This window comes from Opisthorchis viverrini, assembly GCF_000715545.1.
Source record: "Opisthorchis viverrini unplaced genomic scaffold opera_v5_82, whole genome shotgun sequence".
NCBI classification, from domain to species: Eukaryota; Metazoa; Platyhelminthes; class Trematoda; order Opisthorchiida; family Opisthorchiidae; genus Opisthorchis; species Opisthorchis viverrini.
The window spans coordinates 73920-92017 of NW_008751738.1; the positions used below are offsets into that span (position 1 = coordinate 73920).

General features: G+C 43.3%; 1 protein-coding gene across 1 annotated transcript in view; it reads right to left on the minus strand.

The window, feature by feature from the left end:
* The window catches only part of T265_04758 (hypothetical protein), a gene marked incomplete at both ends in the record, with an annotated part of 77342 nt that overhangs the window by 34651 nt on the left and 24593 nt on the right, over positions 1-18098 (minus strand). The window contains 2 exons of the mRNA XM_009169583.1: positions 8794-8925; positions 11581-11697. Coding sequence (XP_009167847.1) covers positions 8794-8925; positions 11581-11697 — 249 coding nt within the window. The remainder of the gene's footprint in view (positions 1-8793; positions 8926-11580; positions 11698-18098) is intronic.

Here is an 18098-nt window from a genome sequence, read left to right on the forward strand (position 1 = left end):
GCTGATGAGCTCTAATTAGAGGGAAAGTCAAGTCCAATACTTCCCTCCTTCGGTGTGAACTCATCCGAGTAGTCGTGCCAGGACAAGGAGTAGGACTGTCCAAACGAAATAATATAATTAATAATTAAACATTTAACGACTATAAGCTTCCAGAACAGTGGCTAGTCGATTGCTTTTGCTTTGTATTAGAGCAAAGAAATGCCTTACATGACCGATGAAGTCGCCCCACAGCGCCTTTGTCCTTTACAGTAGAGCGAGAGGTTATTCGCGCATGACTTTCTTCCAAAACATCATTCTCCCTACACTGTACGCCAACTGTCTCAAACTCAACATCAGATCTTTCCAATTTTTATTCGTACTGAGGGCCCCATTCCAGGGAAAAAAGCTTGCTTGTTAAGCTTAGTTGAACCATATTCCTAGAATGCTGGTACACAAAGAAGAACCATAAGATCTCAACAGAGCCTGTAAGGTTGTTGAAAGCTGTTCGACAGCCCACAACTTGTTTCGCTTTTCAGATAAGCATAGTCTATGAATTCCCATCAACCTTACTTGGAAACCGAGTTTTAAGCTATCCGCGCAGTACATGCGTCAGTAAGCTAGTTGGTATTAACGGGAGAATCGACAACTTCCTGTCGAACTGCTCGTTTGTAGCACTCCTCAAAATGTACCGCTATATATTAAATATCATACCGGTTGAAACATTAGCTGGTCGTTGCAAACCACATTCAGTTGAAGAATATCAAAAACGAGGGATTCGTTTGAGTCAGCCATTAAAACTAACTAGTGTACCTAACCGTAGGTTCTCCTCCCTCGTTATCCACAACAGTTAAAGTAGGCTACAGACTACGATTGGGATTCGTTTGAGTCTGCCATTAAAACTAACTAGTGTACCTAACCGTAGGTTCTCCTCCCTCGTTATCCACAACAGTTAAAGTAGGCTACAGACTACGATTGCTGTTAGCCAAGCCCTACCCCCTCTCCTAAATAATGTGATGAAGCGTGAAAAATAGGGCAGCCTGACGGTACCACACATTTGATTGAAAAAATAAAAGACAGATCCAGTCAAGGCTGGTCCGCACTGCGTGTTGACGTCATTGCCGGTCGTAGACTATTTTTTTCATTGATTCATCCAATCATGAAGCAATTTTAATTTCCTTCAAATGGCGCTAGCACCGAAAGTTAAACAGCGTCATCCTAGTAACACTCAGAACGGATAAAAAACGAGAACTTGGGTCTGGACAGACAAGCGATAGAAACACACATGGGTGTCAACAGTATGCTGTGACTGGAACACGAATGCCAGTGGACTTGATGAAAAATATATGTATATGAGGAATGGAATGTTGCCTGGATGATACAACCAACAAGAATCCATCGGGTAAAAGACAGGTCAATTACATAGGGAAACTTTTTGTGGTCAGTCGGGGATGGAAAACGGAAATAGCGGTTTTGGAGGTCGCATACTGGGTTACAATCAATAATAAATAAGCTGGTGTTCCCCACAACTTGAATGACGTCATTATGCAGACTACAAATAGCCCACTTGGAGTGCTCTTATTTTGTTTAACTGAACCATGTTCGTGGATTTTGCAAATCGCTGTGACGCGCGGGTTCATTATTCAGTCCTACTACCGCTCGGTAAGCTGCGCTTAAGAAGCAAGTTTACAACACTTACCCTGCATTCGTTAAGGAACAAAACAGCTGTGTAGTTCACGGTCTTCAGTACAGGTTAAATTCATCTTACAATGCAAACAGAGAAACGGTCTGATTTCAAACAGCAGTTTACATGAAGCATTGAAACCAGCAGTGGGTTCGACCCACTTTGCCACAGTTTACTGGGTACACATTTAGCTATGCGTTGGAGATTGACCGACCCACAGCTCCCCGTTCATTTGTGTCCACTTAAAGGCTGCTTTTCTCCAGCAAAGCGAAATTCGTCCTACAAAGACCGCTAGACTTGGGAGACAACGTTTCAAATTGTTCGCTATGATCGAAATGGTCTGCTCGGCTCGTTTGGCAGTTTTGACCACATGACTTGGCAAAATTCTCCTCATGTACGTACGCTAGCAAATAGCAATAAAATTATGAGACAGACAGAGGAAGAAGTCACACTATATGTTGATTCAAAAGAGACCTGTCTTGGACTGCATCCAACGCTCAAGGTGTCCGAAACAACGCCTTCCTTCAGGTATGAGCTATTTTACGCGCACCCACGAGGAGAGACGCTACTCAAGGGAAGCTGAACTCAATATTGTTCACTGTATTTTCTTTTAAGACGACTGTTGTAAATGCCTAATAAAATCAGCTAGCGAAATCTGTTGATAAAACCGATCGATACCCGTGCTGGATTTGAGCCGATGATTTAGGCCGCCCGAAGGTAGACCTTCCTACGTAGTCCTCCTGGTGTTGTATGGTGGGTTACCTCAGTGGGACTGAGGACTGTTCTGCAACTTCGCTGAGACTTGTTGGTTTATGGTAAACTACACTGAAGAAAACCCGCACAGATCAAGCGACACGCACTGGACATTTGGTTCATTTTGCGGACCACTTGCAGAATCGCAAGTGCTCAGCCATCTTGTGGCACCGTGCCGCACATTCCGGCTGGCCTAACGTGCGCTCACATACAAACGGGTAGATCAGTAGAGATGATCTGTGGACCGGGAAGTATCACTTGAAAGCGTCACGTCATTAGTGATCCACTGAGGCTCTTAATGAAAGTCGCCCTGCTATGATAACAGCTCTGTCAGCTAATTTCCCTTTTGTGGTACTATTTCGCCCAGCACCCTTCACACCGCTTCCATAGTGCCTCCATGTATGTTGGTATGACGGGATCATATCATAATGGTCTTGGAAGGATTTGTGTTCTGCTTAATGGTATGTGCATTCACTTGGCGTGTCTGTTTTATTGCCACGCTCATCTACTCGTTTTAATCCATGACAAATGAATGGGGAATAAGACTGAAACAGAACGGATATGCTCGAACTCAAACTACGCTCAGGTGGATAGAATAGGAAGGGGCATGGTTATCACTCTGTAAGATCCTTCAAAAAGTGTACGTCCAAAAAGTGGCCCGAGTTCAACGGCTTAGGCATATGTAGTATGTTCGCCTATTGTACCTCTACAATTCCATTTGGCTAGCATAATACCAAAAACAAACCATTACCTGAAAGGTAGTTGTTTCCCAAACTGACTTCCGAACTGACATTATAACGACCATGAGAGCATTTTTTGTTACAGGCTGTGCTTGAAAAATGATATCTTTGGAACGAGGATATAGTGGGATTAAAAGAACTCAAATACTAATAACTTAGGAATGAGTGCGACTTCTAACAAACTCCATTTTATTAGGGTGCACCAAAAGAATCCACACCGGTCCGGTTAGTTGCAGTCAGTGCAAAATACAACACACACACACACACACACACACAAACGTCTGCCACGAAGACCTCATCTTTCAAGCATTGGATGAATAAGTTAACTTCGTTCGAAATCGCACAAACACAGTTGATAAACTGACAACCTGGTTTTTGGAAGTAATCGGGGCTCGAATCCAAAATCTGACGAATGACGTACTGGTTCTCAAGCCATCCAACAACAAGCCTCACAACAATTTATCGAATCATCCACATTTTTTATTTTCACTGAACCCTTAATTGATAGAAATGAATGGGTTGACGGAAACTCGGGGACTGCGCCCACTTGATGAGCCCCAAGAAGGGCGAAACCGGTGGTGGGTTGTCGAAGAGTCTTCAGCAACCTTGTGAGTAGTTTTCTTTATGAATGGGTACCTGTACAGCTGGTGACGAGCCCCATCAGAGGATAATCACCTAATTTACAAAAAATGCTAATTTGATCAACTGGTATGAAAATAACGGAGAAGGCAAAGTTAGCGCAATAAAAGAGATTTCAAAAATCTTCCCTGTACTGTTGGCGAGTGTGTAGATAGCACTCTGACTGAGTCTTCAGGCACCTACGAACGCTGTTGTTGGTTCACCGACGTTTGCACTTTTGTTGTACTTGTATTCAGGATATCAACACTAGCGGTCGCCCAGTTCATCACCTTCACATGACTGACAAAAGACATCTGTAGATGTCCTGTTTCACTGTTCTGCCTTTCTAAGCGAAACACGCTCATTTGCAAGCAAATTTAGTTTTACGAGAAACTCACCTGAAACTCATCTAAATCTCCAGGCAACTGAATGTGCTACACCAGGTAGCATTATGTTTCAGTTGCTTTGGTATTCGAGATATCGCGATACATGTAAATATTTCTAATGCACTACTCATAAGGCTGCTAAAAATTCGTCGACAGTCCACGACCGGTTTCTCCCTTCTTGGAGCTCTTCAGGTGAACGTAGTCGTGGAGTTTCCGTCAACCCTATGTTCTACTTGAAACCAAATTTCACAAAATTAGCGAGACGCACTCATTTGCCAACAAATTTGGTTTTGCGATAGACTCACCTGGAACCCAGCTGAATCTGTCGTTTGTGATGTTCTCAGGCAAATGAACGTGCTGCACCGGGCCGCCTCATGTTTCAGTTGCTACGATATTCGAGGTATCGCGATACAGGTATATTCATAATGCCTTCCTTTTTACCTGTGATAATGACAGGCAAAATTAAGCTTATTGATGTTTGTGTACAGGTACCAGAGCCTTAATGACCTGTCCGTATAGCTAAGTTGTTTATTCCGTCACCATAAAAGGCTCCCAATTCATGTGTGAGTTAATCGACAGATTGAGCAATGATCACTCACATTGTGGGCAACAGATCTATATAAAAGAGGCGAAAAACAAAATAAATTCCAAACTACAGTTCCTTCGCACACACAAAGCATTGTATTTTAGACTACATTGTCCGACACGTAAAGTCAGCGATGGAACTACACCGGCATCAGTGATAGGAAGTATTCCCATATCAATGAGTTGGACATGAAAGCATTACAAGCAATACCGCCGTTCACATAAAATCAATTTCAGATGAGTGCTGCTGGATTTGAGTGATGTCTCAGCTTTCAGAAAGGGAAATCTGGCCCAAACGGCCAATCACTTGGGCACTCGTACACACATCCAGTGACTGTAGAGCTTAACGTTGTTACTCGTTGCTACGACCAGAAAGAAGGGTGGAATAGCTTAGCAATGTCCCACTTCACTTATGTCATCTGAGGCTGGTTTCTGCCAAGTGGGGATGACAGACTGATCAACAAGTTTTGTTGATAACACCCGAACAAGGTACAATTGAGAATCGTAGCACAACGAAAGGAGAAAGTTTCAAACGTCTATGGCGCAACAACACGTTTCGTAGCTACCTTGAAGAAGCAGTGGACAAGCTTCTGTCAAAAGGCTATCCGCACACTCATCAAGAGCACAGTGAAGATTTTAGGAGTGAAAAGACAGGAGAATTTTACCGAATAGAAGAGAACTAAAGGAACCCAAGGCTTCCGATTTTAAGATACGCTCCGCCTACCGCTTGAGACTGGGTTTTCGTAACACTACCGGAACTGGCACATGAAACGAAAATGCGGTAGGCTGACTTGTGATCAGTCGGTTGTGGTAATTCCTCATCAGTTCAGTGGTCAGCGTTTGCACTTTTAAGGGGGACAGAACAGCCCTTATAAAGCTGATGAGAACCCTTCGACATTCTCTGGTCTCACGAGGCGTGAGTAGTTCCTAGAATTCCGTTAGTCCTATTTTCCAGTCCTACTTCAACTAGGTGAAGAGAGGCATCCGTAAATTAGCCAGGGGATAACGTCTGACTGAAAGGATGTCAGCTAAAGCTCTCGTCTATTCTGACGTAACACACTACTCATGAGGCGGCCTGATGCAGCACCTTTAGTTGCTGAAAAAAACCATAAACGAGAGATTCAGCTGATTTCCAGGTAAGTCTGCCGCAAAACCAAATTGGTTTGCAAACGAGTGTATTTCGATAATAACTATTCTGCCTTTTCCAGGCCAGCTATCACAGAACATACACATCGGTATTAGCTGTGGTAAGCGTAACCCCTTTTTACCGCCTTTATCGCAGCTTCGTTGAGCAAAAACCTGTTTTTTGTTTACTGTGACATAAGATGGGCTTCAAAAGCACACACTAAAGTTCACAAATTTTGCAGAACAGCAGGTGATGCATACATGACTTCATTCCTCTTAGATATCCTTTGCGTCATAGCCGGATAGATATTAGTCTCAATAAGCATGACTGTTGTCGTATGTTTGCATGCGTAACCGTTTTTTTACAATCAAGGTAATTCTATCCTTTAATTCCAGATCAGAATTTCTTGTTGTGAAACATACATGAAATTCATAAGGACTGCAGATATGACCGCAACAGTCATACGTGAGTGCTGTCTGAAATGCGCCAACTTCATGTTCACGCCACGGATCAACAAATAGTTCGCGGTTGACAAAACTGTAGAAATCTAGCTGCTGGCTAAACGCAGATAGATACAAACCTGATGTTTTTAAACTCTGCATGTTTCCTGAACATAGAGCCAAAGCGTTCCTTACTCTTTGGGTATGAGACCCTGCAAAGGAGGCTGTCACAGGTAGTTTAGTATGAGCAGCTTTTTGGATATTCGAAGGAACCCCAAGTCCTCTATCGAACGCTTACTGACACTTAATGCTTCTTACCTGATACATCCTATTTATTTCTGGAATATGTTGTGGTCAGAACTGACAGCGGTGAGTAGCATTAGAGTGGCAAACTTTGTAGTTGTTTTCTTGTTCTTAAGAGCATGGTAACGGATCGTAAACTCAATATCATTTGCATCCACTATGGTTTTAATTAGTCGTCAATATCCACTGTTTGAAAATACGTGCCCTTTCTCCAAACCTAAGTGCTTGCGGACGAGTGTTCATGCAGGTATCCTTTGCGTTTACTAGGTAAGCTTTTACCAAACTTGTGCCAACACCCGAAGTTGTGTAGTGTTTCACAGCCTGTTCCAAAGTGCAATGCTGTTATTTAGAGTCGGCTGCTATCCCCACCGTTGATTACTGCTGTTTTTCCCCTACTCTTTATCCAGGCCAGGCCTCATGGCATTGTTTTTCACTACCCTGGGCTCAAAGCCACCCTGGATTTGGCGCAAACCTGTCTCAATTCACGTGCTCTTGAACGCAAATCCAAACGGAACCGGGGAGACAGCGCAGGCGTGCAAGTGTGCGTGTGTATGGCTCGGCCACGTGTTCTCGTGTGTGAGCCAGACAGATCAGGCGACACAGACACGTGCCCATACATGCGTGCACATACACGTACGCACGCACGTGCAGGCATCTGAATCCGACCAACCGGGTTGAACCCGCGTTCCATCTCGAGCCGTAGCGTGTGACAGGTAAATCCGTGGGATGGAGGTGGCCTATCCGTCAACCGTTGCGTAATTCCTTTCGGACCCATCAATTTCCTTTGCAACAAGGACTATGCCGGGTACATTCCGCGAACATTTAGCGGATAACCCCTCTATCCGGTACCGCTCCGAGTTAAATAATCTGCCGGCAAGCTTTGCAATTTGAATGTTCTCGTTCACTTTACGCCAACATTGCAGCGGGTAAGCAAAGTCTGTCTATATCGTATGTGTGTGTAGCACGCATCTTATTTTTTATTCGTACATGCCAACGGATGTCAGAATGCTTCCTCTAAGATCTGACTTAATAATTCAAAGTGTAAGAGAAAATCCAAAGTCATGGTTCACTTAGGTGGTTAGTGGATGCAAGTAATCAGTGGTTTGTGACGTGGAGTTTTCAAAGCAAATTAGTAGGCGCATGGAATCGCGACTGAATAAAGTATCTGTAACTAGGATGAATTTAACCGTGGCTGGCCTGTTGGTCGAGTTCACAACATGTTTCCTAAAAGTTCCGCAACAAGTGGAGACGATTCTCTCAGTTTGTATACTGATGCTTGGTGATAAAGCCTTTGCAAACCGACCACTAAGCTCGGCCAACAGAACATGACAGTCACTTAGAGTTCGTACATATTTGTGACACCGTGTCGACGAAATGCAGATGAAGATATGTTCCTGTGTACCTTAATTGCAAGATTCATGGCTCAAACAGGTTCATGTACTAGTTTCTGACACCATGGTTCATTTTTCTTGATATTGTTCTCATCCAAGGGAAAATATCAAACGAGAGTAACCAGTAGATAATGGTGGATGAAGTTTTTTGGCATGTTTCTTCGCAATTTCGATGGTTTTACTGGTTACTACGAAAACTTTACTCCAATAACTTTGACCATTAACATGCCATCTTAGTGAGTCGCAAGCACCGCTGGTGATAGTTAATTACAGCTGCATTACATTAGCATTACTCAGAAAATTTCCCTAATTTCAGGGCTTTTCACGCGTTTTACTGGGCAGCATTTTGTATTTACGTTAATACTTATTCGGGGCTTTTCACGCGTTTTACTGAGCAGCATTTTGTATTTACGTTAATACTTATCAGTTAATCTGGTCTGTTTTTTTAAACTACGAAGCGGCAAATTTTGCATTTCAATTTATTCAGTTATGAAACAGAATGGAAATTCATAGTTCATGAGACTATACATATAATTAACACTGAGACAACCGTTTCACACAACACCAACCAGTTTACCAGAGCAAACTGCTCTAGTGACGTCGTCTTCCGCAAAGTGCAACGTGCACACGATCAACGGTTTCTTGCTGTCTGATCCGGCCGACATCCGAGTGTGCAATTATTACTGGTCCCCTGTGAAACGCACGCCGTCTTTTATTTCTGACCAGACGTAACTATGTGGTGATCAATGCCCAGTTGAATGAAGGCTACTGTAAGCCTGCAACCAACTTACCCTTGATAACCCGATTCGTGGACATCCAATGTGATTGGCCATTCGCGCGAGCGCACGTGCGCACACACGCACGCCTGGAGCCGGCAGACAAGTGGACGGGTAGCGGTTGTGGGCCGATCCGAGTTCCGATCTCTGTGGATGGAATCCCTCACTGGTCAAAGCGAAACATAGGCCAGTGGATACAACCCATTAGGTGCAAAAAATGCGGACTGTTTTGTTGTTCAGTTGTTTGAGGTTTTGTCCTTCAGCTCGCATGAGTCTGTTTACAGGTTAGTACCCAAGTACACATCCGTCGTGCCGACCCAGCAACAGTGATAGAATCCAACTGACTGACATCTCGACGCCCGCATTTGTGCGTGTTACCGATTACCAAACGGCCAAACTTCGAATCCGAGTTGAAATACATAGTCACCTGTTAAAAACCGGACATTTCACCTGTAACCTGTTGGCTGCGGTCGTTGCATAGGGATAGCAAAGCAACAGGACATTCAGGACAACAGGGAGATTCAGCTGGGTTTCCTGTCAAAACCAGATTTGTGTGCAAATGGGAGTACTTGTCTAAATCTCTCCAATTTGGGTTCAAGTAGAACATAGGGTTGACGGAAAGTCGCGGACTGCATACACCCGATGAGCTCCAAGAAGGGCTGTCGAAGAGTTTTCAGCAGCCTTATGAGTAGTGTGTTGTGTCCGGACAAGATTGGTCACTATTTTCGGGTCAGTCGAAATTCTCGTAAGGACATCTTCGAACGAAAAAGGAACTATGTTGCACTTCACCGAACTACTGAAGGTGGACATTGTTCGAACAACCTCGTGTTTTATTTTATACACTTCACTGAAGTTCAGGACGTTCGTTGTACCCGTATCTGGGCCAAAACTTTTGGATACCAAAGAAACGTGAAAATACATTCAACGGTTGACACAAACGCGCTATCTTCTATGTTAACTGGCATGAAATATAGGTTTGTTTGACTGGATTGAATGGTTCACGTCTTTAGCGATTACAAATTCCAGTATCCAAAGGTATTAATTCTAAACCATCAGTCCCCTAGCAAAGTGTTCTAAGCTCTACTGTTTATCGTCTTTTCCAACCAATAACTTATACTGTAGTCTTGATCTTTCACTGTCATAAACAGTTGAATTTTTTGTTAGATCAGAAACGCATTTTTTTATTCTTGCCAAGAGTTTTTTCGCCAGGAAAATTTTAATCTCCTTGGGGAAGGATTATCTAGTCGGAACTGACCCTCTGACTGAGAAAAGAGAGAAGTACCATACTTCTCTCGAGGGACAATATACTCTCAGTGTTCATAGCTATTCGTAGAGTTCCCTTCGTCGGTACGATGCACAAAATTTGAAGGTCACCAAATGCATGAGTATCCCTTAGCACTATTTACACCTTTACGCATTTTTTTCATTCGCGGACTGCCAGTCTCACTTCCCAGTTGGTGTAGTGGATTCATGCGCTTTTTCAGTGCAGTTCATCAGCTACGTCCCTGAGAAGTTGATGGAACCGGTTCCACGCAAAGTTGTTTATAGCACGTTGAGCTTAAGGACCATGAAATATTCATTAACTTGTGCGGAACTTGTGGCAGCACCTGCCAAGCTTCTCAACTAGTCAGAAGTCATCGAATTATGCTAAGGAAAACACTACGTGGGTCAGAGCCTGGGGGAGCATGTTTAGGAATAATTCAGTGTTTGGACACAAGGCCGGTTGATTAAGATGAAACAAAATGCACTGGTTAGCTTTGCTCATACCTTCATACAAATTCTGGCAGTTGGTTGCGCGCATGTGTCGTGATGTTGCCGATCCGTCTTATATCGATTATTTTATTCCGTTCTTGTTCGACTGACGTATACTCACTAGGCCGAGTTAACTTTGTTCACGTTGTCACCTCGGATGTACATACAGTAAAAGTCTGTTGTGAAGCCAGTAGCTTTCTCTCTTTCACAGGTTAGATTAAAAGAAACACGCTAGCCAACGGATATCCATGCGTGAATTCGAAAAAGTGGATTCCCTTAAGTTATAAGTCTGCTCCGACAACTACATTCGTCAGTTCTGTACGAAGTCGCACACGTTCGCGACTGGTTTTGTCGTTTTCTGAGTGCGCTTACGTAATCATGCCTTTATTGTCGGCAAGTATTCGCCGGAAGCACAGTCTGGACTGCGTTTGGGGACTTTCATGTACCTTTATTGCTTATACAGCTCAAATCTCACCTACCACCAAAGGGACGATCACCTGTCAAATGACAGAAACCTGGGCGGATCAGGTGGAATGTTAGAGGGGTGAACAAAATAAGAATAACCAAAATGTCGTTTACAGCCAGCATTAGAGTTCTTTGTCACAGGAATTGCGTTTAGAAGGAAAGGGACCCTGTAACACGCAGAATAGTTTTTATGTGAATTTTCTTTTCAATAGGTTAGCTCGTGATATGCTGACCCCCCTTTAATGCAAACAATCCTCAACAGGGAACGGGCGACTGAAATGCACCGGTGCAACTAGTATGCCCTGTGGATAATTTCGGGCACCCATATTGACGAGACATGATCAAGTTGGTCATTTCATGTTCGATCTGTCAACGTTTCAATGCTCACGACAGCCCTCTCTCGTTAGTGGCTGATATTAGCAGACATCATATCTGATTTGGCTTTACCAGCCCAAAAATCGTCGTCATGGACAGTATTACGCCAGTTCTGAAATGCTGCAGAAAAACTGCCACATAATCGTGGAGATCCCAATGCAAATGTGAAAAAGAACGAAAACGAGAGAAAACTAAAGATGAGGGACTCACTAGCAAAACTTCCATGCCCTCCTGGAAAATGTTCGAGAGATCTGGAGGCATCGTTTGACTTTGGGCAGCATGTGAGCTTTGTGGTAGAGTCAAGTTCAATGTTTTCGCTAGTCCCAACTAACACAAGTCAAGAATACAGTAACAGGCAGACTGTACTTGGATGACCCGGCTAATGAACCTAAACATCTTCATCAGAGTCACGTGTATGTAGAATCGCGTGAACCCCAGTCAGGGAGCCGCGAAAATCTTACGGCACTCGGTTTAAGAGTAATCGAATTGTCATACCATGGCTTATCCTCTGCGAAGTGTTCGATGACAAGGATTGAGAGTAGAAAGTGAATCTTTCTTGCGTAGATATCGGCTAGGCATATGTTACACGTGCACTTTAACTTGGGGAGCTTTATTCATTATTCCAGCGATTCCAGGTTGTTTTATTTCGATCCACATAATTGCAGATAGGCTGCAGTCATTGAAGGCTCACTATGTTGAAAAGACGTCAGCCAAATATTTGGGGAAATTTTTGGTATGTGAATTGGAGCTGCCAAGTTTCACAGTCGTATAACAATATTCAGCTTACGATTGTTTTGTAGTCATGGCCTTTTGGCCACAGTGAATTACGTAGGTGACGCCAAAGATGGCACAAACTGCCGAATATTGCGCGTGCGTGCATGCGTGCACTGACTTCGTTTGTCATAGTGCATAACATGGTTTACGCAACTGACAAGATACGTAGACCAATCAGTAAACTGAAGTTAATCATCTTGAAGTTTCAAGTGTGCGCCAAATGCACACCGAAACCGGGACTGACATTTGATACCACAGTTGGAGCGAAATGCGAATATGCTGTCGGAAATAATCAAATATATTTGCATTGTCTAAATATTTCGGTTTTTCTTCAGATAATAGTTTGGTACTCTGAAATGTGCACTTTATAATGGCCTAGGTGATAAACTCGATCAGAAGGTAGAAGAAGGTACCAGTGCCGAGAAATTGGGGTGGTTAATTATCGACCCTTAGGTTGCCAAAATGATTGAAATAAATTTCCAACCATAAGTAGGTGGGAATCACAACCGCTGCTATCACAGCATGTTCTAACGGGGGGTTGGCTCAGCAGTTCCGGTAAATTTACTTAAACTTCTTCATTCAGATAACACCTTCCGGGGAACCAGCTACAGTCATAAACTCATTCGGTTTCGAGGAGTGGAGCTCTGTCGGGTTCCTTTGTAAACAAAAATCCTGACCCTAAATACTAGCTGGCCGATATGACATTTTGAAGTAACAAAGTCGTTCTGTTACGTGTGGCTTCATATGTCTTTTAAACACACCGCTCGGTACTCTAAAAAACAAATTCATGCACAAATAATGGTCTATTTGGTTGAAGGGTTTTTGTTGTTAGCCTGTATCAAGAGGGACTACTATGATCATCCGCATGTACTTGAAATTTTGATGACTACACGCTGAAACACTATCCATTAGAACGACCATGTGCGCCAAAATCGCCATGTGAATGTTGTTGTCTCGAGTATCATGTTTTTGTGATCCCTTCTTTGGTAAATTCAATGGTCAGGGTGGGTTTTTGGTTCCTGAAGTTTGCCTTTTCCTAAGCCATTGCTCGTTTCCTTGGTCCAAAACGTCCTGAAATCATCAAGCGGTAACAAAGCAACTAGGGGGGTGTACCTTTGTCATGGCTCCTACCTGGTCCACGGCCTGCTAAATAAGAATAAGGAAGGGTGAAGTTTCACCGCGTCATTCGTTCATTATTCAATAGTCATAATTATTCGGCTAAAACACGGAGAGGGTCCTGTAAGAATTTTGACCCCACTCGAAACCAAAAGGCCATTTCTGATTGTCCCATTCTCCCACAGTTTCACGACTATTCATTTTATTCGTCTCCTACATGTTCTCTGAATTTCGTTTCAGTCAATTAGTTTAATAACAGACGAGAAGTTAGTTGAGGTCCTTGAATGCAAAAGGCGAATGGTAGTTTGTTGGGATACTGGTGATTATATGACACTGGTGAATGAATTGTAACAACTGTTTCATTTTATTGAGCAACGAGCACCAAAGTTAGCAACCACACCGTCAAAACTCCGAACGAATGGTTACGTAAGTGTGCTGTACTATAAATATAAAAGTAGTTTCATAGATACGAAATTACAAACTTCAACGGTTTTCGACAAGCGGCGAGGTACTCCAAAAAGCAAACAAAGCCAATATGAATTGACAGTCAACGCGTGATCGAACTCGGGTCGCAAACTGATGCATTGAAACAAATTTATAGTTGTTCAAGCTTTTGGTACAAACATAGTATAAGAGAAGCGATAAAAACGATTTGCGTGGCAAGAAAAACGGATAATACAAATTTATTTGTCAAACTGAAATAGGGTTCATTTATAACAAAAATAAAAGGGTGATCCATTGGAATCCCTAACCGGGAAGGCTGTCATTCAAGATGGAAGGCAATTTTAAAGATATACAAAATTGCAACATGCATCACTAGTTGTTCGATCACACGGGACGGTGTGTCGAACGATGCATGCATTCTGTGAATAAAATAGGGTCATTAGAGTAAAAGTTCACCATGTGTGGGTTATGCTGTCCTCTAAGGCCACCGGGTGTCAGTCGCACCGGGGCATTTTAAAGGCAGGCACACTGATTGGAGTTTCATCTTCATCCTTTACTAACCCATAACCGTTTTTTGATGGCCATCGTTAACGAATTTATTCACCAGTCAATAGGTAGTCACAGCGCTCCGCGCTTTGTCGTGCATATCTGTCGTAGGCCAAAGCCTAAAAGATATTTGGCTCATGGAAGTGTCTATGCGAGAACGCAAACAAAGTTCTCTAAGCAAATGGTCATTGTGTAAGATTACATCGTGTACGCGGAGTCATGTATCACATCCATGAACCAGGCATGTGTCGCGCGAAATCAATCTGCAAAAGAGTGTATTCCGGGTGTAATTTGGTTTCTAGCAGAACATCACGTTTACAAAAACTCGGGAACTACCTGATGAGCCCCAAAAGGGTGAACCAGGTTGTGAACTTTTTTCGGCATCCTTATGAGGAGTGTGTTCCTTCAAGAGAATCACGTTCTTTTTCGAGTAAAACGTCACACTACTGAGCAAGCCGCCGTTCTATGGATTCCGCCACTCTGCGGATCCACGAGAAGTACGTGTAAATTTATCCCAACGTTTAGTTGATAGGTACAAGAAAGTTGAGGGTTGTCAAATAGGTATTTACGCATGATTTCTTTTCGTACTCCTGTTCTGCCCTATCACTTATGAAACCACAAAATCTATTTCTTGACTACACATAAGCATGTATAAGTTCACCGAAACGCAGTCAAACGGAGCACTTTGTTTTAGTTTTTATGTTCTAAATGTGTAAATCTCGAGTTTTGTTGAAAATGACAATGAGGAAAGTGACGATGATAAGTAGGTACGTGTACCATTCTCGTATGTGCAGAAAATGTCTGATAAAAGTAAGCGAGTGCCTTAGGTTGACCGTCGTCGCCTCGTTTTTCGCCTAATTAAGGCCTTAGGAACGTCCCAGTAGAATTTCAAATGCATTCGTAATTAACCCTTCTCACCAAGCCACAGTTCATTTTGGGAGGAGTGTCCATAATCAAAGGTGTCAGTCACTATAGGCGAAATTTCGCACCTGGTAACAATTTGTACCCTTAACGTAGTTATTAAATTCCACCAAATCAAACGAGAAATGCAGGTAGTAACACGACATGTAGCGGGAGAGCGCAGTTCTCAGTAGCTAGGAGGATGTAACTGGATAACTCTTCGCACACAACTCTCTACCTTCCAGAAATACACTAATTTGCAAATCAGTTTGGTTTTCACGAGAGACTACTGAATCTCTCGTTTATGATATTCTACAACTGAATGTGCTGCACACAGGCCGCCTCATGATTCAGTTGGCACGATATTCGAGATATCGCAGTATATTTTCATAAAGGAAACTACTCACAAGGTTGCTGGAAACTCTTCGACAGCCCACGACCGGGGGCTCATCAGGTAGGCCCAGTCCCCGAGTTTCCGTCAACCTTATGTTCTACTTGAACCCGAATTGGACTGTTTTCGAGAAATACACTCATTTGCAAATCACTTTGGTTTTCACGAGAGACTCAACTGAATCTCTTGAAGAGTTTTCAGCAACCTTGTGAGTAGTTTCTTTTATGAAAACTCTATCTTATTCCATAAACGACATGAGACTGATACCGTTTAATCCTGGCTTCCAGATCAACGTGGTGCAACTTCATCTAATTGGTCGTATTTTTCGCAAACCTGATTGGACTGCTGACTGTCCCCCTTCATCCTTTACTTTACTGATAGTCTCGTTAGTTGAGTTATCAGAGTAACGCAAAAAAACCCTTGTACTTTACTAGTTCGGAAATGTCGTTTTTGATTGCATCGTCTAGGCGGTGGTGAAGCTAACAAGGGCCATGTGTCTAGTGGCCTACGTATCCCTCAGGGTAATTAAAGTAATGGGGGATAATGGATTAATAAAGTTCTTTGTAATTCTGCAAGAAACGATGAACTGTCTATGACCTGGACAAAATAATTTATAAAAGTGACTTTTGAAGGAATGACATGGCGTATCATCAGACTTAAGATTTATAAGTGTCACCAACCACCAGCTGATCAAGTTATGAGAGTGAGACAGTGATAGTGACATGTCTATCTGCCCTACTCACTTTGTACGCTCACATACAAATGCGACAAGGCGCATTTACCTTTAGTCATTCACAGATTTTGTCATTATACCGGATTGCGTGTCGATATAAAAATTCCCTGCGTGACGTATATGCTGCATCCCCGGCTGGAAAACTCACTGACGTAGGCAGTGTGGGACACAGGGACGGTTGTCTGGCTGTTAGAAGCGGGGCAACCAGGGAAGAAGGACATAACGGCGCTGTCAATGCACTTTCTGCAGGAGCCTGACGGTGCCGGCAGGCCAGAGAAGCCTTATAAAGTACTCTGATTTAAAGAGTGTGCATTTATTTCTCTAGCCAATTGTGTTCCGAAAATACCAAGCATTTTGTATTTGTTTACAGTTGCTTTCGTTCGCCTTTCTAGAGTAACATCTGTGATAATCGTCAATCAGCACCATGAGGCCGAATATTGTGCTTCTAGAGTGTGGGGGTTCAAAAACCGATGTTTTCGAATTCGCGTGGTGGCCTGCCTCAACCTACCACCTTTTCTGAGGGCAACCACGGTAGGCTATCCGGATTTAACTGTGACTCACTTATCAAGTGGCGTGTGAAAGGACTGGTAACGTTAGTTTTTGCCTACTAACGGAGTAGCAAAAGCAATGTATCTCAAACACCGGAATAACTTTTAGGACTCCAAGTTGAGTAGAATACCGTTAGACCTAATGGTCCCTGTCGTTTTATTAAGAAATGCCGGTGTGCGCAAAGCGAGGGCAGCACCGAGCCGCCCGTTTCTGATACGTCCGAACACCAAAAAGTGCTAGCCCGCCCCCCCCCCCCCCCCCGGGCGCCCACCTTCTTATCTCTCCCTCTCACCCCCGGTGTTCGCACACATTCTTACAGGTCCATAAACAGCCTCTGTTGCAAGGCTTGGTGAGACCCGATCGACCAATAGTAGGTTTAGGGATTACATGACAGCTGTCTACAGGACTACGAAGCCCACCCACTTTGCTCGCTGGGCAGTAGACACGATCAGCGCATCCGTGAATACCTCAAGAAAAATTGACACTGAAGACCGTAGCTTGTAGCTTGCAGGACACTGAAAATGGAAGCTCACGCTTCAGCGTCGACTGATCATGCGGAACTCGAGGGAAGGTCACATTGAGACTGTGCGTCGGTTAAATAAAAAAGTCACCACTGGTGTATGGCCCGACAAGCACTGAGGCTACCCTTGCGAACTTTTGCCGAAATGCAGACGCACCAGCAATGTAGATACAAGGCCACGTACTTCCGTTGACGATTTTCCTGAGCATGAATTTTTCTTAGAATCGCATGAGGAATTCAAAAGGAACATACAAAGAAATGTTCAGGACCGTATCCAGTGTAGAAGATGATGAAAAGGCACCGGATTCGAAGGTCCACTGATCCATTATTTGCAACAGGATGGTTTGGAGAAATGACAGACTCTCTGAAATTGGTTGTTAGGCGTGTTGTACATTGTGTTTACTGATGAGGTTGTTTTCCGATTTAATGGCGAATTTTCACAAAACCTGATATTAAGTCAGAAACAATCAACAGACCACCAAGCTGGTGTTTTTGGCTGTTATTCTTGGTTTGAAAACCACTGGACCGTTTTTTTTTCTGAGCTAACGTGAATGTTAAATGCCGTCTAATTTCTGCACGTCGTAGTCTTATCACATGGACACCTGTCACAATACTTGGTGACTTCATAACTATAGGAGCTTAGTCCATCCAATCTAACGGCTAGCTGTCACGTAACAGCAAACCAATGGCTGAGTGAAATATCCGGAGATAGTCGAGGATCAGCAAGTCAGGATGTCGGAAATGATCCCCATTGG